Genomic DNA, 23196 nt, shown 5'->3' on the forward strand with positions numbered 1-23196 from the left:
AAAAAATTTCGCCAACCGATAACTAGTTAGTCCCCAGTTTTATTCGGCACTCGATTTTTCAAATATATTAAGTAGGATCATCCATTTTTAAAGAATATTTTTTGGTTAGAATTTGGAGTTCATTTCGTTAAAATTCAGTGTGGTCATGCAGGCTATCTTTTTTTTTCCTTCCTTTTTTGAAATCATCAATTTTCAATAACGAACATTTTTCTAAAAATAAAACGAATTTATGAATTTATTTATTGCAAATATTCATTCATTCGTTAATTTTTCCTAGATGAGATCTGAAACCGTATTAATGGGGGAAAAAATCTTTGTTTCAAAATTAATTTTAGCGTGAATACAAATAAATAATATCACAAGTAGGATTGCAAAATGCGCGGGAATGTAAAATTTCGCGCCTTTTACATTGAGTTATTTTTCTTTTACTTGTGTAGTCAAGACTCAAGAGGGAAAGAACTAGAATTTCCTTGGAAGGGTCTGTAAAAAGCTGCGGTTTCATTTCGCCGACAGCTATACCTCCCTTGACTTGCACAGCAGGGGGAGCGTCCGGTCTGTCCCCCTGCAAAATGTGACAGGTCACATGATCCACACTTTCATCGGTCACCGTTCGTTCTATTGGCTGTTGAAGTGTCAATCATTTCACTGATGTACACTGCTTTCGTTTAAAGAAAAGGCCCATTTTCAAGCGAGATCGTTTTTCTTCCCCACTGAAGAGCAGCCTTAAGGGCTTCGATGACATTTCACACTGCAATAAAAAAGGGATATTTTCAACTGTTATATATTTTTAAAAAAGTAGTTATCTTGAATGAAACCAAGTGTCTACACGCAAGGTACGAACTCGTGGGCTTTCAACTTTCTTTTTTGCACTTAATGCATCTTTTTGTGCATACTATTTATGAGGAGGCCTGCATGATTTTCCTATACAAAAGGTTTTGCAAAAGCCTACTTTTGAAGCCAGAATTCATTCTTAAATCCATAACCGTCAGATTCATTTATTTCAATTATTTTTGCTTTAGTTTATATCAGAGCTGCGGAGTCGGAGGAAAAATGGCCGACTCCGACTCCGTTTTTTTTTTTTCCAATTTTTTCTCTTCATGGTAAGGGGGTTGGAAACCCTTAACAGTGATTGAAATATTAGTTATTCTTTATGAAATTTCAGCTTCGTGTTTTATAGCAAACCTAAGATGCATCATACAACGTTGGAAATTCAATTTGAAAATCAAGTTTTCCAATAGTTGCTATTTTTAAAGTGAGATTTCTCAAAGACCCAGTTTTTAGAAAAATGAGAAGGATTAATTTGTTCTACTTTGAATGTTTAATAAATTAATGTTGATCAAATCATGTGAATTTAATTTTTGAAAGCTGTGTAAGGTGCAACTTTAGAGAAAGATGCTTTCTTGCAAAGCCCTCGAGTAACACCCAGCTGGAGGGGGGAGGAGGTGACACCCCAAGTTAATTAACGAGTTTATAAAAAAAAAATATGAATACTTTATTTCTGAAATATTTCCCCAATAAATCTTAAATTGTATTTCTTCTATGAAATTTCAATGAAAATAGGGTACTATGTTGCTGGAAGAGGATAGGTTACATACGTATCTGGAGCAAATTTTATGCTAAATACGGTGGAACGGTGGTATACAGCTTTGTACAAATAGCTTTGAAAGTATACCTTTTTTTCTTCTTCTCTCAATTTTGAACTTAAATTTTACTGGCTGCTTTAAAATTAACTATAATATAAAGCTTTTAAGATTAACTTTGATTGAGCATTGTAATTAAGAAATTATATACCGATTTTATTTCATACCTTTTAATCAAAACCAAGTTTATAGAATCGTCTTTAGATTTAAAAAAAAAAAAAAAACATGTGTTACATTTTATTAGGTCTTTTGGATTAGTGTTTTTGCGCCAAAACTTATTTGAATTTGCCGCCCCCTCAGGTGTTTCCACCCAGGCTACGGGCCTTGAATTGCCCCAGGGATACATTTGCTTTACTATTTTATAACTGAGATCAAAGTAAAAATATATTATTATTGATTAGACTTAATGAAAGTGATTACTTCTGATTCAAAAACTGCTTATACTTACAAAATATTACGGAACAAAACCTTTGCTGATAGTTGCTAATATAGTTAAAGAAAGTTATAAAAACAAGCAAACTAGCGGGTCGGCAGTGGCAGCTATTACAGACAGGGGAGGGGGAGAAGGGAAACCTGTTGGCCCGGCCCCGAGCCTGAAGGGGGCCCAATATTTTTTTAACTAGGCGTGGAGGTAAACAATGTGGAGGAGGGCCCGGAAAAGTCATTTGTGACGGGCCCCAAAATTTCTGTGCACGCTCCTGATTACAGAAAGTGAAAGTTCGATAAATAAAGAAGCCAGCTAGTTGCCAATGGCAGCATTTTTCTTATTAGTAGTCTTTATACATAAATCAAACCAATTCGTAACCATTTTTTTTTAATGTAAGGACAGTCAGTGAAAATAAAAGAAAAAAAGAAGCCCGGAGTTGGAATCGGCATGCTTTCTAATGATTTCGACTCTAACTCCACAGCCTTGGTTTATATACAGCTTCTGAGTTTAGAAGAAAAACACACTCTCAGTTAAAACACAAATAATATTATGCAGGGTTGCAACACAAAACCAAGAACACTCAAAAAAGAAAAAAATACCCCTCAAAACATCCCCCCCCCCTAAAAATTTCAGTGGCGCAGTCTGCGCCATGACCTCCCCCCCCCCTCTAAGTGAGCAGGGCACTCCTGTCGAATGAAATCCTGTCGACGACCCTTGATGAACGAAAACTAATTTTGTACATTTAGCGTAGTATCAAGTTTTCAATTTTCAAGTCATCAATTTAAATTTTTTTTTCAACCGATACTTTTTTTTCTTTTTTTTTGAAATAGAAATTCACTGTGAACAGTGCGAAGAACAATTTTGCATCAAAAACTATCTTTCATGTTACATTTTAATTTATTCTTGAAAATAAAGTATATAACATGGAAGGAGAAGCGAAGAATATATATAAAGGTTCAAACTTTCAAATTGGAAAAAATATACGTTCGAAAGTTATTCAATTACGGAACAGAAATAGCAATTTTCAATGTCCATTGAAAGAGAAAAAAAATTTAAAACAAGATATCCCAGAGCAATTTATCTCTGAAAAACAAACGCTTGCGACAGTAGTAAAAAGAAAAAAAAGTTCTGTGATAAAAAACAAAAGAAGAAAATCTGAAACAAAAATCCAGCGTATACTTGATCCAAATGATCCATTTCTTGATGATGACTTAGTAAATGGCAAAAAGAATAACTGGAAATGGGAAAATATTTTTGAGGAAAAAACTGCCAATGGTGATAAGCACTGTGCTCAAAATGAAGCAGACAAAGGAGAACAAGTACCACCAGAAACTAAAAAGATACTAAATAATTGCATAAAGCAAGTGGTTGACATGCACATCCGTGAGAAAACCGAAAATTGTGACACAAACCAGCAAAACCAGCATCGTGAAAGTGAGAAGACTGAAACACATGACGGAAACCAGCATCTTGAAAGTGCGGAAATAGGAACACATGACAGAAATCAGCATATGGAAAGTAAGAAAACTGAAATTCTTGACAAAAACCAGCATCTGGAAAGTAAGAAAACTGAAACTCGTAACAGAAATCGGCATCTTGAAAGTGAAAACATGAACTCACATTCAGATAAAAATAATTGTAACATCTTAAATAACCTCAAAATCGTAGAAAAAATACAATGTAATAACGCAAATGATACAAACAATTCAAAAACATTTGGGCAAAAGGATTCAGAACGTGAACTTAACTGTGTTTCATCGAGCAAATTAGAGAATGCAGAAGTAAGTTTAGTAGAAAACATTCTACAGAAACAAGGTTCTTTGTATAAAATTCCTAAAAAGCATTTAAACAAGAAAGAGCAAGATATATGTGTAGATAAAAACAATTATTTTGAAACTGAAAATGAGTCGAAGGAAAACAAATCTTTAGATATTCTGCACGCTGTAAAATATTCTGAAGAATTGGTTTCAACTCAAACTCTTGCAGGAAATACTTTCGAACAAAAGGAAATTCAAGATATAGTTAAAAGTATTGAAAATACAAATAATATAAGTATTATTCAAGTTAATAGAGATTTAAAACTAGAAAATAAAGAAACATGTGAACCAAAAATATGTCGCAAGGACAAAAGTATGCAAGATGAAGCTAATTTAAAGAAAAACCAGACAAAAACAAGAGATACTGAGAAATCTATGGAACTTGAACAAAGCAAAAATTTAGAATCTGATGAAAGTAACCATGAAAGAATATTTGGAGAAGACACAAATGTTTCAGAAACATATGAAACAAAAACAAGCAGCATCACTATTGTAAGCAAAACAGAGATTGAGAACGAAACTAATAATTTTGAATCAAATAATCTTGCTACAAATTTTAAGGAAGATAATGGTACTCATAACATTGTATTAAATGTAAATGCCATAGACACTGAAGAAAATATAAGTAATAGTGAAGAATCATGCGTTGTTAATTCAGAGAATGCAGCTGAGCTCAATAAGCTTTCTTCTAATGAAACAAGTATGGATGACCATAATGGTTTATGCACTCAGATACCATCTTTTACAAGCATATTGACACGAAATCGTGGTTCAAGCTCTAGTTGTGTTAAAGCAACAATCTGTGGAGAATCCGTTACAAAAAATGACATAAAAGAAAATAAATTAATGAATAACAGTGGGAAAATTCAAGACGAAAAATATAATCCATTTTCTAATTTAAAAAATTTGAAAATACTTACAATACCATGCATGAGCGCTTTAGAGTATGACAAAGAATGCGAAGTTTCAAAATATAATGAATATTTAAACAGCCATTCGAATTACTGCCCCGATTTAAGCAACCAGACAATGCATGAGATAAACAAATATGATTCAAAACAATCTGAAGAGAAAAAGCTAACGCAAAAGTGTGAAATCAAAACTACTGATGCAACTTTAGATGACAGTAGCGAGGTGATGGATAGCTCTGCAGAAGAAAACTCATCGAAAGTTGAAGAGGTACAAAATATCGAATCTTACACTTACAGAGAAAGTAAAAGCGACATCATTAATAAGAATGAATTGCCGATGGAAAATATTATTTTAAACAAAGAAGTGAAAAAAGAAAATGAATTAGACATCATCCCAACTTGTGCTCTCAAACAATTAAATGAATTATTTGGTGATGATGAAATAATATCGACAGTTCATGAAAAACGTCTTGAAACCCTGTCACTGGACCAGAAATCAAATAAACGTAATAATCTTGATTTTGGAGGGTTAACGAATGAATCTAAATATGCCATTCAACCAGAAAAAATTGATTCAAGTAAACGTTTGACAGCTGAAACGAGTTATCAAGAAAACGAAAACCAGAACATGAGCGCAAAACCAAAAAGTGAGTGTGTTTCAACAAAAGATATAGCAAACTCAGAAATAGGTAACAGACTGCCTTTAGTATCATTCAAAGAATTTGCCGAACTTCATTGTGAAGAAAACATGCGAAAAGAAAATGAACACAATTTAAGTAATGAAAAGGAATATAAATTAACAGAATATGAGAAGGTGAACATTTCAAAGATAATAGACGCAAAATCAGGTAAGTTTCTTAGTATAATTTATCACAATTAAATTTTCAAAATGAAGTTGAATCTTAAAGTTGACAAGTTGTGCTACATGCACGTTGCTTTTACATACATCATTCTATTTAATTTTTCAGAAACAGATTTCTTTATGGAAATGGATGATGATTTCAGCCTGACAGCATCTCAATTGTCAATGCTTGAAGCAGACGAACAAATTCAAGCAAGCTGTTCAAACATAACCAACCAAAGTAATATTAGCCAACAGACAGATAACGTGAACAACTCCGAGTTTAAAGAAATTTTGTTACAAATTTTGAAAGAAATTGCTAACTTGAGGTAATATATTCATAATATCTATCTTATATATCATCATTATCTTATATACGGATCAGTAGATATATCTCGTTACATATCATGACAAATATGCGATATTTAATTTGAAAGCACATCGAATATTTTCGATATTTATAGAGCTACAATATTTGCAGTCTAAATACTATATTTATTAATTTTATTAATATTCATTTATTATTAAAACTAATACATTAAATGTAACTAAAAATTAATTTACTATATTATGTTTATAACATGACATTGATGTGATATAATGTGTATTACGACATTTTATACTAGCTGCTTCGCCCAACGTTACATGGTTTGCCCTCGAAAATAAAAGAATGTCAAGAGACACGTGTTCAACCCTCAGGCGTGAACAAAAGAGGAGAAACTTAGGGTAAAATTTCCCTTCACAATAATGACAACATTTCCTAGAAGAACCTCATTGCAGTAAGGATATCAGTCTCTAACTAGTATGTTGTGGCCATCACGAAACTTTCTTCTATATTTTTAATTTTTCTGATCCCTCCCCATGCTTGACGAGGAAGCAATATTCCTAACAAAAACAAAATTACACATGCAAAAACTTGACGACCATCCCAATGTCTGAATTATTGTAAAAACAAAACAAAGAGCGAAAATTGAAATTACTTAAAAGCCTTACTTTAATTACAAATATTTTATTTACTAACAAACATAAGATGGCAACAGTTAAAAATTTTAAATCATTGAGATAATATTTCCGATCATTTCCATACAATTAAAATCACGAGAAATACGCAGACGATAATCTATTACGATTTATCTTATTCGCAAAAAAAAAAAAAAAAAAAAAAAAAATCAACACCTCTTGGAGCGATTGGAGTCAAAATTGAACCAAAGCCTGTTTACGTATGGATTCACATATATTCCAAATTTCAACCAGAACGTAGCATTACTTCGTGAGATAGGGCACTCACAATGGAAAAAAAGAACGGGCGATTGCGCTACCCCCTTTTTAGCTGTTGACACCAAAATAAAATCAGCTCTTATACCCACTAAGGACTACTTGTCAAAATTTTTTTGTTTGATTCCGTTCGTTATTTTTTGAGATACAGCAGTCACAATTGACGACAAAAAACGTTCTATAACTCAACCCCCCTTTGAGCTATTGACACCAAAATTGAATCAGCACCTGCTCCTGTTAGGGGCAACATATGGACTAAATTTTGTTTGATTCCGCCAGTTACTTCCCGAGGAATAGCAAGCACGTGTAACTCAAAAAACGTCCCATTGCTCCACCCCCTTGGAGGAATTCGCGCCAAAAACCAATGGGCACAAGTTCACATAGGGGCACATATGTGTACCAAATTTCGTTCAATTTCATGCGGTAGTTTTTGCTGTAGAGCGGCCACAAAAAACTGGTCACACACAGACGTGACACACACACACACACACACACAGACAGACAGACATTTTCCAAAAATAGTCGAAATGGACTCAGCACACCTCAAAACGTTCGAATCCGTCAAAATTCGAAATTTTGCACGAATCCAATACTTTCTTCTATATATTAGATATAGAAGAAAGTAAAAATTGCTCGTCGAATAAAGACATTAGTCTCTTCTTAAAGAATTAGGACAAAAGTTCTAAAATAAAATCAGCGCTGCCTTTAAAAATACCAATTCCTATCAAAATGCGTGAGCAACTTCAGTGGTTACTGTTCTTTGGTGGAAATAAGAACTGAGGTCGCGGGATGCATGCCTAAAATTTTCTCCTGAATAAATAAGGAGAAATATAGCCAAATCCGGAAGAAATAAGACATTCGGAAAGTGGAGATCTTAGGCTATTTTTTGAAGCACACCTTTATTGGTCACGCACGCTTTAACTTACCGAATTTCTTAAGTGTAATTGTTATGTGCTAAATGTGGGCATTTGGCACATAACACATTTCACACATCACCTTCGTGATGGAAAGTTCTCTGAAGACACTCGAAGAGTGTAGGTGAAATGTGCTATGTGCCAAATGTGGGCACACTTAATTGTGCTGGAGCTGAAAGAGCCAGTATGTTTGCGATGTATTTAAATATTTTTTTTTTCTCCTGTAATAAATAAATTCTCTGTCAATTTGTATAGTTTTATTCAGTTTTTAAACTATTCTTAATGGTTTTTTTGAAAAGGGCCCATATTTACACCCCATTTTTTCTGTGGCTCCTTTTAAAGCTTTTGGTAAATCGTCGTTTTTAGCCTACTTTCCCAGTAAAAGTCAGAAAAAGAAGAAAAAAGCATGAAAGAAGGCTTAATGCATCTTAAAAATATCCCGAAAAACAAAAAAAGTCAAAAATAAATAAAATAGTTAGATAAATATTGAAAAATTAAAAATTGGAAAGTAGGGTATATTGAGATGGGGAAAAATGTCTGTCGGTCCGTCTGTCGGTCTGTCTGTCTGTCCCCCCCCCCCCCTAATAACTTTTGAATGAATAGTCCGATTCGAATAAACTTTTTTTTGTTCGAAAGATCTCGGCGACGACATCTCATTCCTATAATTCATTTTTTGATTTGAATTAGTTTTTGTTCAATTTTGAACAATTTAAAAAAACTTAACATTAGCATCTACGGGGAAATTCAAGGCAATTCCGAACTATGAGGCGCATTTACTTCAAACAAACTTTGTAGAAAAAAGCTTTTGATGAAAAACTTGTATATAAAATATCTTTTTGATCTGAACAATTTTCCGTTCAATTTTGAACAGTTCAAATCCCTTAACATTAGCGTCTACGCTGAAACTGAAAGTCAATATAGATTCCGTATTTGAAGGCGGATTTGTTTCAAACAAATTTTGTTGGAAATAGCTCTTGACGCCAACTCCAGAATCCGACTTCTGTGCCCGACAATTAATCGAACTCCGATTCCCCGACTTCGACTCTGACTTCGTAGCTTTGGCAAAAATTTATATACGGAGGACAAATGACTGACTCCGAGTGTTGGATATTCGTCTCCGACTCCTTTACCTCAAAATGAGATTGACTCCGACTCCGACTCCGCAGCTACGGTGTTAACTGTGAAATAATTATTGTTGATATGATTTGTTTTTATTTTCACGCTAAAGTTTTAATTTAGGTATTCAGTTTTCGGCGAATAAACTCGAAGTCATTTATGTTTCTACATAAAGAAATGCGCAGACGATTTTTTTTTGAGCAATCACGATTGCTTATTGTTCTCATTTGACTGTTTTTGGCGTCACGCTGATTTTTCCCACCGCCACCCTCCGCACCATCACCGTGGACCGGCTGGCTCCTCACGATGCTGCTCCTATAGCGAAAGCCGTCTCCAGGTTGCATCCATGTCCTACACACACGCGCATACATACACACACAAACACATACACACACACAAACACATACACACATACAAACACTTACACACACGCATACATACAGACACCCACACATACACACACACATACACAACTACCCACACATTCATGCATGCACACAGACACAAACACATATGCCTACACACACGTACACATACCCCCCCCCCCGACACACATTCATACACACACATACACATAACCCGTACACACAAACACACACGCCTACATACACACACTCGTGATTGCGAAAAACATAATTTGAATTCAAAATGTCAAAATTCAAATTAATTTTTTTTTTTTTTTTTCGACGATGAAAAGTATTTAAGTTGACATTTTATTGTCTTTATTTATTTTGGTAAGTGCATTAATTCATTTAAAAAATTATTTTTGGCTACAGGGGAAAAAGAAACAATTTTTTTTCTTTTGATATGATGTATTTATTTTAATAAGCTTATTAATTTTAATTATTATTTTTTCGTTTTGAAAGCTGTTAAAGAATTTTTTTTAATGGAAAAAAGTGTATTAGCTGCTTTGTTTAAAAGGTGCTGTTAATTTTATTTGTTCGTTTTTTTTTATATAGATGAGTGAGGAATATTTTATTCCTATAAATTAGCTTAAAATAATAAAAAATTATGTTTGAAGCAATTTGCGATTTTAGCTACTTTTGAAAATATTGATCAGGTATTAGAAAGTAGTATGGGTATACGGGAAAGTAAGCTCGTATAGTTCTAGACGGAACTTCTTGTTTAGCCTACTTTCCCAGTAAAAGTCAGAGAAAGAAGAAAAAAAGCATGAAAGAAGGCTTAATGCATCTTAAAAATATCCCGAAAAAAAAAAGTCAAAAATAAATAAAATAGTTAGATAAATATTGAAAAATTAAAAATTGGAAAGTAGGGTATTGAGATGGGGAAAAATGTCTGTCGGTCTGTCTGTCGATCTGTCTGTCCCCCTAATAACTTTTGAATGAATAGTCCGATTCGAACAAATTCTTTTTTTGGTTAGAAAGATCTCAGCGAGGACATCTCATTCCCATAATTCATTTTTCGATTTGAACAATTTTTCGTCCAATTTTAAACAGTTCAAAAAAACTTAACATTAGCGCCTACGGGGAAATTCAAATCGAAAATAAATCTTGAACTTAGAGGCGAAGTGGCTCTAAACAAACTTTGTAGGGAAAAGCTTTTGATGAAAAACATGTATCGAAAATATCTTTTTGATTTGAACAAGTTTTCGTTCAATTTTGAACAGTTCAAATCTCTTAACTTTAGCGCCTACGGGGAAACTGAAAGTCAATATAGATTCCGAACTTAAAGGCGGATTTACTTCAAACAAACTTTGTTGTGAATAGCTCTTAACGGCCTACTCCCGACTCCGACTCCAATAATTTTGGCACTCCTGACTCCGACTCCTGTGCCCAAAAATTACTCGGACTCCGATTTCCCGACTCTGAATCTGATTTCTTAGCTTTGGCAAAACTTTATTCACGGAGGAAAAATGGCTGACTCTAACTCTTGGTTATTCGACTCCGACTCCTGTATCAAACAATAAGTCCTACTCCGTCTCTGCAAATATTGGCAGATTTGCAGACTATTTGGGGAAATGACCGATTTCAACTCCGAGTCTTAGAATTTAAAACTTTCAGCTCTCGAATCTAACTCTTTTGTCCCAAAATCAGATGAACTCCGACACCACAGCCATGGTTTTTACTGTGAAATAATTGTTTTAAATATGTTTTGATTTTATTTTCAAGTTAAAATTTTAATTTATGTATTCAGTTTTTGGCGGAGAAATTCGGAGTCCTTTATGTTTCTACATAAAGATATGCGCAGACGATTTTTACTTTCTTCTATATCTAATATATAGAAGAAAGTATTGGATTCGTGCAAATTTTCGAATTTCGAATTTTGACGGATTCGAACGTTTTGAGGTGTGCTGAGTCCATTTCGACTATTTTTGGAAAATGTCTGTCTGTCTGTGTGTATGTGTATGTGTCACGTCTGTGTGTGACCAGTTTTTTGTGGCCGCTCTACAGCGAAAACTGCCGCATGAAATCGAACGAAATTTGGTACACATATGTCCCCTATGTGAACTTGTGCCCATTGGTTTTCGGCTCGAATTCCTCCAAGGGGGGGGGGGTGGAGCAATGGGACGTTTTTTGAGTTACGCGTGCTTGCTATTCCTCAGGAAGTAACTGGCGGAATCAAACAAAAATTGGTCCATATGTTGCCATTAACAGGAACAGGTGCTGATTCAATTTTGGTGTCAATAGCTCAAACGGGGGTTGAGCTATAGAACGTTTTTTTGTAGTCAATTGTGACTGCTGTATCTCAAGAAATAATGATAGGAATGAAAGAAAAATTTATCGGCAAGTAGCCCTTAGTGGGTATAAGAGCTGATTTTATTTTGGTGTCAACAGCTAGAAAGGGAGTAGCGCAATCGCCCGTTCTTTTTTTCCATTGTGAGTACCCTATCTCAAGAAGTAATACTACGTTCTGGTTGAAATTTGGAATATATGTTAATCCATATGTAAACAGGCTTTGGTTCAATTTTGACGCCAATCGCTCCAAGAGGTGTTGATTTTTTGAGCAATCACGATTGCTTATTGTTCTCATTTGACCGTTTTTGGTGTCCGTGCCTTTTTCAACTTGAACTAGAAGCCTCTGCAGCACAACCGCCCACCGTCCTCTGCTGGCGGCGCGGCGCGGCTGCTCTGGTTTTGAGCTATCCGCTTCTCCTGGTCGGAGGCGTCCATGTCCTACACACACGCACGTTCACACACATACACACACACGACTTCACACAGGTCTACGCACACACACAACTATGCACACGTAACCGCCCAGGAATAGAGGCAGGCTTGGGGGGGGGGGAGGACAGGAGCTGTTTCTAGAAACAATAACTCCAGCGAGTAGGGTCCTGTCTCAGTTCGTGATTGCGAAAAACATAATTTGAATTCAAAATTTCAGAATTCAGATTAATTTTTTTTTTTTTTTTTTTTTTTTTTTTTTTTTGCGAATAAAAATAGCTTTATTAATGCAACAATAAGAAAGATAAATCGTAATAGATTGTCGTCTGCGTATTTCTCGTGATTTTAATTGTATGGAAATGATCGGAAATATTATCTCAGTGATTTAAAATTTTTAACTGTTGCCATCTTATGTTTGTTAACAAATAAAATATTTATAATTAATTCAAGGAAGGCTTTTAAAGTAACTTTCAATTTTCGCTCTTTGCTTTGCTTTTGCAATTCGGAACTCCAGCGCTCGAATACGCTACCTTGTGGTGATTTACAAAACTGCCGATGAAACTAAAACATTGCCACGTTGCGTTCCACGTGTGTCTGTTGACGTAAACACAGGCAGTTTGTTCTGAGTATTTATTAACGCAATCGATGAGTCTTAGTTTGCTTTCATCTACAGAAATTAATTCGTCCCTTAGTAGTATTCTCGAGCTTCTCAAAATAATGTTAGTTTTCCTTATTTCCTTCTAAAATATGAGTTGATTGAAAATGGTGAAAGCGAAAACTGGATTAACAAACTTGGATAACGTTATACAAGGTAAAATTTTTTATTGTTTTGTATGAATTTGTAAGAATATGAGTTTTTTTTTTTTAATCTTAAATTAATTTAACTAACCATCTTTTACAGCAGCATTTAGTTGGAATGAACGGTATGCAAAATATTTTCTTGAATATATTATCGTAGAACAAAATGAAAAATGTTTCACCGAGAAAGAATTTACTTTATTCCTTTTATTCTCTGCTGAAAGGTTTCACCAAATTTGTTTAGGGTTATAGTTTTAGTATTGTGCGAGCAAAGTAGCCTTGGTGAGGTTTCGCGTTTTTAGTTAAACCATTTTTAATTTTTATCATGAGTGGAATAAAATGGTAGTAAGATTACAGAATTCGATAAGTAAAAAGAAATAATGGTCAATCAACTGAAAAGAAAACTACCACCATATATCCGTAAGAATTCTGTAGATGATTTGCATAACTTGACATAATTAAATCATAACTCAGAAATTAGAAAAATCGAAACAGAAAAATTTTAAATTAACCGAATCGGGAATTCGAGAGAAATAACTCAGCCACAAATGCAAAACAAAAAGCGCTAGCCAAGCAAGGCAAAGAAGTATCATCTTCTTTCGATAATAATTTGTTATGTCATATTGAATTTTCTAGCATTAACTGTTGTTCTTGTCAGGCCACAATTATTATTTAGTTTATTGATAAATATCGAATTCAACATCGTGGAAATAGCTGCTTAGAACTACGAACTACGTAGTTTGCATTAATCTTTGACGTTTAGTAATGCTTCTTGAATTCTCATTTCTTTCTACGTGGGCCAGAATATCCACAAAACTTTGAAAATTAATTTAAAAAGAATAAAGCGAAAAATATCATACAAACGAACAAAAATCACAACACTTTTAGAATTTTCTTCGTTACCACATGCGTTTGTTTTAGTTTTTAAGTCGGCCATTAGACAGTGACTGCAGTGCCCCCTATAGTTCGTTGAAGTTGCGAATAATTCAGACTGGGATGGTCGTCTAGTTTTTGCATGTGTAATTTTGTTTTTGTTGGGAATATTGCATATTGTCAAGCATGGGAAGGGATCAGAAAAAAAATACAGAAGAAAGTTTCGTGATGGCCACAACATACTAGTTTTTTCGACAATGAAAATTATTTCTTTTAGTTGACATTTTATTGTTTTTATTTATTTTTAAAAGTACATTAATTCATTCTTAAAAATATTTTTTGGCAACAGGGAAAAAACAAACGATTTTTTTTTTTTTTGGTATGATTATTTTAATGAGATTTTAATTTGAATTCTTTTTTTTTTTTTTTCCTTTTTAAAAGCGGTTGAAGATTTTTTTTTTTTTTTTTTTTTTTTTGATGGAGAAAATGTATTTAGCTGCTTTGTTTAAAAGGTGCTGCTATTTTATTTGTTCTTTTATTTATTTTTTACGTATCTACTTATTTAGATGAGCGAGGCATACTTTATTTCTCGAAATCAGCTTAAAATATTAAAAAAATATGTTTGAAATAATTTACGATTTTAGCTAATTTTGAGAATACTGATCAGATACTAGAAAATCTCGATATTGGTATACGGGAAAGTAGGCTCGTTTAGTTCTAGACAGAACTTCTTGTTGATATTAATCATCGTTTTTCCTTCTCGTATTTAAGTTACTTTTTTTTTTAAGTTGGAGACAGTAAATGGGGGCCTGATAGTTGACACCTTCAGTTTTATTGAAACTTTCAGAATATTTTACTAGTTTGGTGATAAGAAAAATTGAAGCTTTTTTCCTCTCTAATTTGACTTGTTGGCCTTCGAGTGGAGGTCAAAGTTTAGGGTCGTGAGAAAAAAGAGTTAAATACATGAGAGTCATTCATTCCATGTCAAGTGACCTAGGGGTCCCCACACGACCATCACCGATTTGGATGCAATTTTATAGTGGTGTAGAGATGCCTTTGAAACTAACCTATGCAAATTTTCAGCTCCCTAGATCCAAACCTTGAGGATTAGGGATCTCCGAAAAATGTGATCCAAAATGGCGGATCAGCTTTTTGTGCCGAATCGCCAAGTTTTGACTAAATTTACAGACAGTTTTATCACACTGGAAGCCCGAAATTTTAAGCGCTTAGAGTACGATTCGCCGTTAATATACTCAAGTATTTTTGTGAGTTTGAGCTCGTTAGATTTTGTGTAGCATGCGCGTAAACTTGTGAATAAGCTCGATAGGGAAAACTTTTCTTGAATTTTAAGTTGTTATAAAATCTGGACTAAAATAATTCATACGCTCGTGCTTCGTGATTCCAATGTAAAATACTTGTTTTTAATGGGTTACAGTTGCAGAGCTTAGATATCTATTTTCTAAAAGATATTGTCATCCAAAGTGGCTATCAAAACCGTTCAAGTGAAAAATAGTCTAATTTCAAAGCGCTATAGCTCTAGTTTGTCACCTCGCATCTTCTTTTCGTGAAAACCATAATTAGAAAGAACAGATTTTTTCATTTCAAAATAAGTTTTTTTTTTCAATGGTGTTTTTTCGTTTAAGGATAAAAAAATAAGTTTGAAATTCTGTCTGTTCGTAACGAGCAGGTTGCGGAAAATGTTATTACACTGGAAGCCTGAAATTTTAGGTGCATAAAGTGCTTTTAGTTGTCAATACGTTCTAGTATTTTTATGAATTTGAGATCATTAACTTTTGTGTAGCAAGTGTAGTATGCTAATGTAGTAAGAAATCGTAGTGGAGAAACTTTTTCCTGGATTTTAGAATGTTATAAATTCTGAACAAAAATGATTCGAAAGCTCGTACTTTGTAATTCTATTGTCAATATACATGTTTTTAATGGGTTACAGTTGCAGAGCGTAAATATTGATTTTCTAAAAGATATTGACACCCAAAGTCGCTGTCAAAATCGTTCACATGAAAAATAGCCTATTTTTAATGCGCTATAGCTCAAGTTTGTCACCTTGCATCTTCTTTTCGTTGGTACTATTAGAAACACCATATTTTTTTCCTATAAAAATAGTTTTTCTTTACGGTGGTGTTCTTTCAGATAAGCGTAAAAAAATGAGCTTGAAATGCCGACTAATAGTGATTTTGCAACTGTTATAACTCAGAAATCGTTTTTTAATTCTCTTTTAAAAATTCTTTTGCAAATTAAATATGATAGAAACAGAAAAATATCTTGTTCTGGAAGCAGACTGATACATCAGACAGAAAAAGATAATTTTCTTTTTCTATCATATTTCATTTGTATAGTATCTTTTTAAAAGATAAATAAAAAATAATTTCTGACTTATAACAGGTGAAAAATCACTATTAGTCGGTTTCCACGGCATTCACCATTATTTAATTATTGCAGAACGAGATTTTCGCGCTAACGACAAATAGTATTTCAAGCTCATTTTTTTACGCTTTTCTGAAAGAACACCATTGTAAAGAAAAACTATTTTTATAGGAAAAAGTATGGTCTTTCTAATGGTACAAACGAAAAGATGCAAGATGACAAACTTGAGCTAACGCGCATCAAAAATAAGCTATTTTCCATGTGAACAATTTTGACAGCGAATTTGGATGCCAATATCTTTTAGAAAATCAATATTTACACTCTGCAACTATAACCAATTAAAAACATGTACATTGACAATTGACAATAGAATTACTAAGTAAGAGCTTTCGACTCATTTTTGTTCAGAATTTATAACATTCTAAAATGCAGGAAAAAGTATCCCCACTACGTTCGCTTGCGACGTTGCATGCTTGCTACACAAAAGTTCATTAATTCAAATTCATAAAAGTAGTAGAACATATTGACAACTAAAAGCACTTTATGCCCCTAAAATTTCAGGCTTCCAGTGTGATAAAATTTTACGCAACCTGCTCTTAAACATAGCAATTCGTTATTGGCAGACAGAATTACGAGCTCATTTTTTTTTTTTTTAATCCTTTAACGAAAGAACACCATCGAAAAAAAACTTATTATGAAAGGGAAAAATCTGTTCTTTCTAATTGTTTTAACGAAAAGAAGATGCAAGGTGACAAACTTGAGCTATAGCGCTTTGAAATTAGACTATTTTTCACTTGAACGGTTTTGATAGCCACTTTGAATGACAATATCTTATAGAAAATAGATATTTAAGCTGTGCAACTATAACCCATTAAAAACAAGTATTTTTACAATGCAATCACGATGCATGAGCGTATGAATTATTTTTGTTCAGATTTTATGACAACCTAAAATCCAGGAAAAATTTCCCCATCGAGCTTTTTCACAAGTTTATGTGCATGCTTCACCAAGTCTAACGAGCTCAAATTCACAAAAATACTTGAATATATTAACGGCGAAACGTACTTTAAGCGCCTGAAATTTCAGGATTCCAGTGTGATAAAATTGTCTGCAAACTTAGGCTAAATTTGACAATTTGGCACAAAAAGCTGATCCGCCATTTTGGATCTCATTTTTCGGGGATCCTAGATCCTCAGGATTTGGATCTAGGAAGCTGAAAATTTTCATAGGTTTGTTTTAAAGGCCATCTCTACACCTCTATAAAATTTTATCCAAATCAGAGATGGTCAAGTGGGGACGATTCGAAAAATTAGGACAGTTGACGTGGAATGACTCATAATTGCTTTGCTTCAAAAGCAATGAGTAAACCAAGCCAATTACTTTAAATAAGGATACTGCTTGATACTAGTTACATACTAGCATAAATGTTTTGGTGGCTAACTCACGGCTTTGAGGGGAAAGGTCAGTTGAAACTGCTACTTTTTCGCCTTGTTTAGGCCCGGATATCTGCTAAAGCCATCAGTAACCCTCGGAAATAAGTATATGATTAACTACTCACCACAGTATAGTAGGGTAAGGACCCCAGTAATTGGCACTCTAAGAGTTTGTCCTTAAATTAACCTCTGTTTTCATTACTTAGAAAAAAATATTCACTTGCAAATATTTTTGTATTAAAGAATGCACATCTGTGCATCTATTTAGTTCACTAAAATCAAAAATATTTGAATTGATATTTTTAGCAAAATATATACACTGCTCAACATTGAAAATGCAACACCAAGAAGGAGTGTTCAGAAATTTATGCAAATTTTAGAGTAGACGTACATCACTGAGTTACATAAATGATGTGAAATACGTAGCTCTTCAACGCACGTGAGGTAAGATATAAGGGAAGGAACTTGCAGAATGGGCAATATTCGTGTCGTTATTTCCGACTGGAGAATTATCAAAGAAACTTCCAGCAGATAGACGATTTTACAAGGGGTATGGTGATGGGACTGAGAAGGAGAGGTTGGTTCGTACGTCAAATCGCAGCATCAACCCACATGGATGCGGCACGGTGCATCGGCTGTGCCGAAGATGGTTGGAACAAAGAAATGTGTGAAGATTGAGGGCTGCAGGGGCAGTCAGAGTGACGTCAGAGCGCGTGGATCGATGCATCGACTGACAAGCTGTAGCAGAGCCACAAGTCACTTGTTCCTCGATTCTGCAGCAGGCGCAAGATATCCTGAATGCTCCCAAGTCAACCAGAACCATTTCCCGTCGTCTGGTTGCATGTGGTCTGCATCACGGCGTCCGCTAAGAAGACTGCCATTGACCCCACAACATAGACAGCAACATTTAGTATGGACTAGAGCAACGTGGATGATAGAAGGGAGAAATGTCATGTTCTCAGATGAATCTCGCTTCTGTTTATACAGTGATAGTCGCCGCATACGTGTGTGGCGTCGACGTGGCGACACATCTAATCCGGCAGTAACTATGGAATGTCCCACCGCACGACAACGTGGCATAATGGTTTGCGGTGCAATTGCGTACAGTTCCATATCACCTCCAGTTTGTATTCAGGGCTTTATGATGGTCCAACGATACTTGGATAATGTGCTGTGGGCGGTGGCAATCCCTGATCTTCAAGAGCCACCTAATGCAATTTTTCAGCAGCATAACGTCCGACAGCACAGTGCTCGCAACTGCCAACATACTCTCCAAGGCACAGAGATGCTTCCCTGGCCACCATACTCTCCTGGCCTGTCACCAATCGAACATGTGTGGGATGTGATTGGACGCCGTTTGCAGACTCTGTCCCTGCCTCGTTCAGAAGACGAACTGTGGCAAATGGTTGTAAGGGAATGGAGAGCCATCCTTCCGGACACCATCCACACCCTTATTGACTCTATGCCTAGACATGTTTTTTCGTGTATATTTTCTGCGGTGGTCCTACATCCTACTGAGCCGACGCCGTTTTCGCTCTGTATTCCACTTATCATTTTGATTGTGTTCGGGAAGGGGCGAGGGGGTCCGGACCCCAGGGACCGCCCCTTGGCTACGTCCCTGAGGGGAGGGGGGACATGAGTTCACATCAGTGTTCAAAGGGGGGCACAGAACCTGAAAGGTTGAGAACCTCCACCTTACATCCCTATTAGCATTTAAATGTACTAGTAATTATTCTTCGTTCATAGTTTGGCACAGACTTCAGAATTATATTTACAAGAATATTTTGAAAACTTTTCAGTGCAATTCTTCTTCAAGTGTGTCTCCTCTTCTTTCTAGAAATGTCTGTAATTAACACTTCTGTTGGCAGTAATACAAAGAGCAAATATATCATAACGAAAGCGTTTTCAATACTTTCAAATGAAAAATGCATGCAAAAAATTCACCCTCACTGTGGTCTTCTGCTCTAAATTTCAATTCGGAGGAATACACTGCTATAAAAATTTTATTTACAAAAACGCCAACACTTGATTCAAATTTGTGGGATAGATTTCAAATTTTACAACCTAGAAAGCAAAAATCCCTACTTTGTTTTCTTCTTTTGAAATATTCACCCCTGTAATGAATGACCAATCTGCTGCAAGGCAATAATATAGTACGTTTCATAAAAGTTCTGAAAATTTAATAATTTATGTATATAAATTTTGAATTGTTTTGAAGTGGCTAATTTAAAATTTTCTTCTTTTTAGAGGAGAAATAAATAACATTAAAGACCTACTGCAAAATACTGCTACTAATTCATGAAACACGAGAATATTTGGACTGCGTGCTTAAAAGAATATGAACATGTCATGATAGTGGTTTCTATCAGAATTTTCTAAAACAATAAATGGTAATAAAAGACTCCAGTTTGATAATTTTGAGTTATTGAGAAAGGTAATTGTAAAGAAAACACATAAGATATTTTTATGGCTTTTATTGAAAATTTAATTTTAAATACAGGAATGATTATCAAAATACAAAACCAAACTACAAAAAAAGATATTTCACTTTCATGAAATGAAAACACATGAATTAAATAACTAAGCCATGATTTTTTTCTCAATTTACAAATTGATAGCCGAGTGCAACCTTTAAACTTGTAAATTTCAAAAAAAAAAAAAAATCAAGCTCAATCATTTATTTAAGGACTTTTAGGCAAAAAAAAATTTAATTAAATAAAATCAGAATTCAAACATTGAAGAAAAAACTAGAAACCATTGATTCTTTTTTCAGCAATGAGAAAATTCTGATTGTCAAAATTACGAAAAACTCAAGACACATACAATCTAAATGAATTGCACTGCTTATAATACTTTCATTCAGTTCACATATTTTAAGTATTAATACACAATAAACCAGCATTTTCACTAATCCTTAAATTGTGACATTTCAAGCTATAAGCTAGCAACTTACTAAGTGGGTAACAAAGAATAATTATTTAATTTCTATCCTTCTCCCCCTCCTCTCTTCCTTTCTTTTAATTTTTTTAAAGGTATCAGTAAAATATTGCCAAACAAGCAGTGCTTTGTTTGGTGGGGATTAAAAGCCTATAAATATTTTACTTGCTGTAACAAAACATGCATTCATTTGAATTCATGATATTGAATAACTCCATTTATTATAAGTTATGTCACATAATGATGCACTTCAAAACTGATCTTTGGACAAATTTTTTCCAATTGTTATAATTCGGTTTTCAAATTTGCTATAACTAAATCATAAGGCAATGTTTGAAAGGGCTCCAAGCAACTCATGGAAAAGCAAAGCACACTAATTGTTTACATAAGTTTCATCTTGTCATACCGTATTACCCTGCATTATCCGGCATGCCGCAAAATTTGAGGGTCACCAGATTTTCAATAACACTTGCCTGGTCCTTTCCGGTATGCTGGAAAATTCGAGGATAGGGGAAAAAAGTTAATACTATAAAAAATATATATTCAGCTTATAAATAAATATTAGTTCTATACATATCTTATTAGTATTAATAAACAGTTTAATTATGTTAAAATATTTACTAACAATGTTATTTGTTATTTTAAGAAGAAAAATGTGGTTTAATAACGAAAAATTTTATGAAAATTAAATTAAAACTAAGGAAGCAAACATTTAAGCAGTAAGTTAACCACCATTAAACCAGTGCTAAATAATTTACCATAGCTATTCAATAAATAAAAATTAAATTTGCCTCTCTAAAAGAAACCTAAAATAATTTATTTAAAAAAATTATGAACAAACCACAGGAACGTTGATTACTTCTGAATTGATTACTTTATCGGCACATAATTAAATCCATTAATAATGACCTAACATAAATAACAAGCACATATGATATGCAATATACTTTTTTTTCGAAAGAAGGTTACTTTCGGGATTTAGTTTTTTTCCTTACAGTGGTTTGCTTTCTGATTGGAATTGAATGGGGAAATTTACCTTTGTTTTGTTGAAAAATAAACCTCGAATTATCCAGCAGGCCGGAAAATTCGAATTTCTCGGCATGCTGGTCAACCTCGCTTTTTTCTAGCATGCCAGATAATGCGGGGTAATACGGTACATTTTTTGATTACAAAATATACTTAAAAAGGCAAATATATAAAAATTTATAATAAAAGTTTGTTACCACAGAAACAATTTTCCTGCTAAAACACTTCATAAAAGTAACGCATATTGCATTTTTGCATAATAATCCAAAATTACAAGAAAATATCCTGTAGTCAAATTAATTTTTGCAAAAGCTGATAAGGTTACTCATTAAAAAAAAATAAAAAAATTAAAACAAAAACAATTTTGAGTACATAATGCTTTTTGACAATTTTGACATATTTTTAAACATTCTTGTTCTCCAGACTGTATATTTATGTTGTGTACAAAGTGAGTGAGTGAGTGTGTGTACACATACTCGAAGCTGTCTAACTAAATTATCTAAAGATTCAAGTACAGGTAAAAGTTGGCAGAGAACGATTAGAAAAGCCAAGCCTCCTTGCTCAGAGTTGGATGTAGAATACTCTACTGTTTGCCTTTACTTGTACATTCAGATATTTAGCTTCATGATTTGCTCAAGGTTACCTTAGTACCTGCCACTTTTACAAAGAAAAAAGTTTTAACAATGATGAAACTTATAACAAAAACCTGAATATTGGTGAAAGTGTTTCAACAACGATAGATTTCTTCTCTAAGTATCTGGGGTTTTTTTTCATATTATTCTTATTAAAAAAATTTATAGCTTTAAGGGGAAAAGGTTACAGCATCGAATAAATTAATGATTACATTAAACATCTTTTAGTGCCCTTTCTATTTTATATTCAAAGAAATTAAATATGAAGATTTTAGAATTGTCTTTAGAATATTTACTTTTCAGAGAAATTTGTTATTATTATTACTTTACTTATTTATTTATTTATTTATTTTTTGGAGGGAGAGGGGGGATTAAGCAAGGAATTTTAATTATTAATATTTGTGAATAGTTGAATTTTAGTACGGAATAAGTATCACTTTATGAGGTTATTCTCTGACGATGCTTCATAAATAGTAAAAATGATGTTAAGTCCCACTGTAAAAAATCGTGAACAGAGAAGATATTTTGGCTAATGAACTTTTCGATCAGAAATGTCTAAAAATGTTAGAGCATCAGTCTCTAAAATTAGTAAAACAGAAACTTTCACTTTCCAGGCTCAGTTTTAGTTGTTATCTTTAGGCTTAGGTTCTATTCAGATATTGCTACCATGGGACTTGACTGCATTTTTACTTTATTGAAGAGCAGCTTTTGAAACACTCCTAGTTAGTTAAGAAACAATAATGTATCATTTTTGTAAATAACAGTAAATTTTTTAAAGCAGTACCTGACACTTCACTGAGAAAACAAGGAAAACAAATGATTTTTTCTTACCATAAAATATTTTAAAGCAAATCCTGAGATGTTTCAATACGATTAAGCACAACATTTTCCTTAAAATATTAAAAATTTTGTTTCATAGCAGCAATATTTTGTGTTCATAACATATTTTTATTCAATTTTATAAAAAATATTCTGTAACTCGATAAACTATATATACATCAGCTACACTTTGTTTACACATCCCCCCCCCCCTCTTCTAAATTGAGAAC

The 23196-nt window shown here is 33.7% G+C and overlaps 1 protein-coding gene across 1 annotated transcript; it reads left to right on the plus strand.

The window, feature by feature from the left end:
* Positions 1–3440: 3440 nt before the first annotated feature.
* On the plus strand, positions 3441–21967 carry LOC129222942 (protein PF3D7_1417600-like). The gene is made up of 2 exons (XM_054857503.1): positions 3441–5643; positions 21939–21967. Exons 1-2 carry the CDS (start codon positions 3441–3443, stop codon positions 21965–21967), a joined length of 2232 nt encoding a protein of 743 aa, XP_054713478.1.
* The last annotated feature ends 1229 nt before the right edge of the window (positions 21968–23196 follow it).

The sequence above is a fragment of the Uloborus diversus genome, chromosome 5 (assembly GCF_026930045.1).
Source record: "Uloborus diversus isolate 005 chromosome 5, Udiv.v.3.1, whole genome shotgun sequence".
Lineage (NCBI taxonomy): Eukaryota > Metazoa > Arthropoda > Arachnida > Araneae > Uloboridae > Uloborus > Uloborus diversus.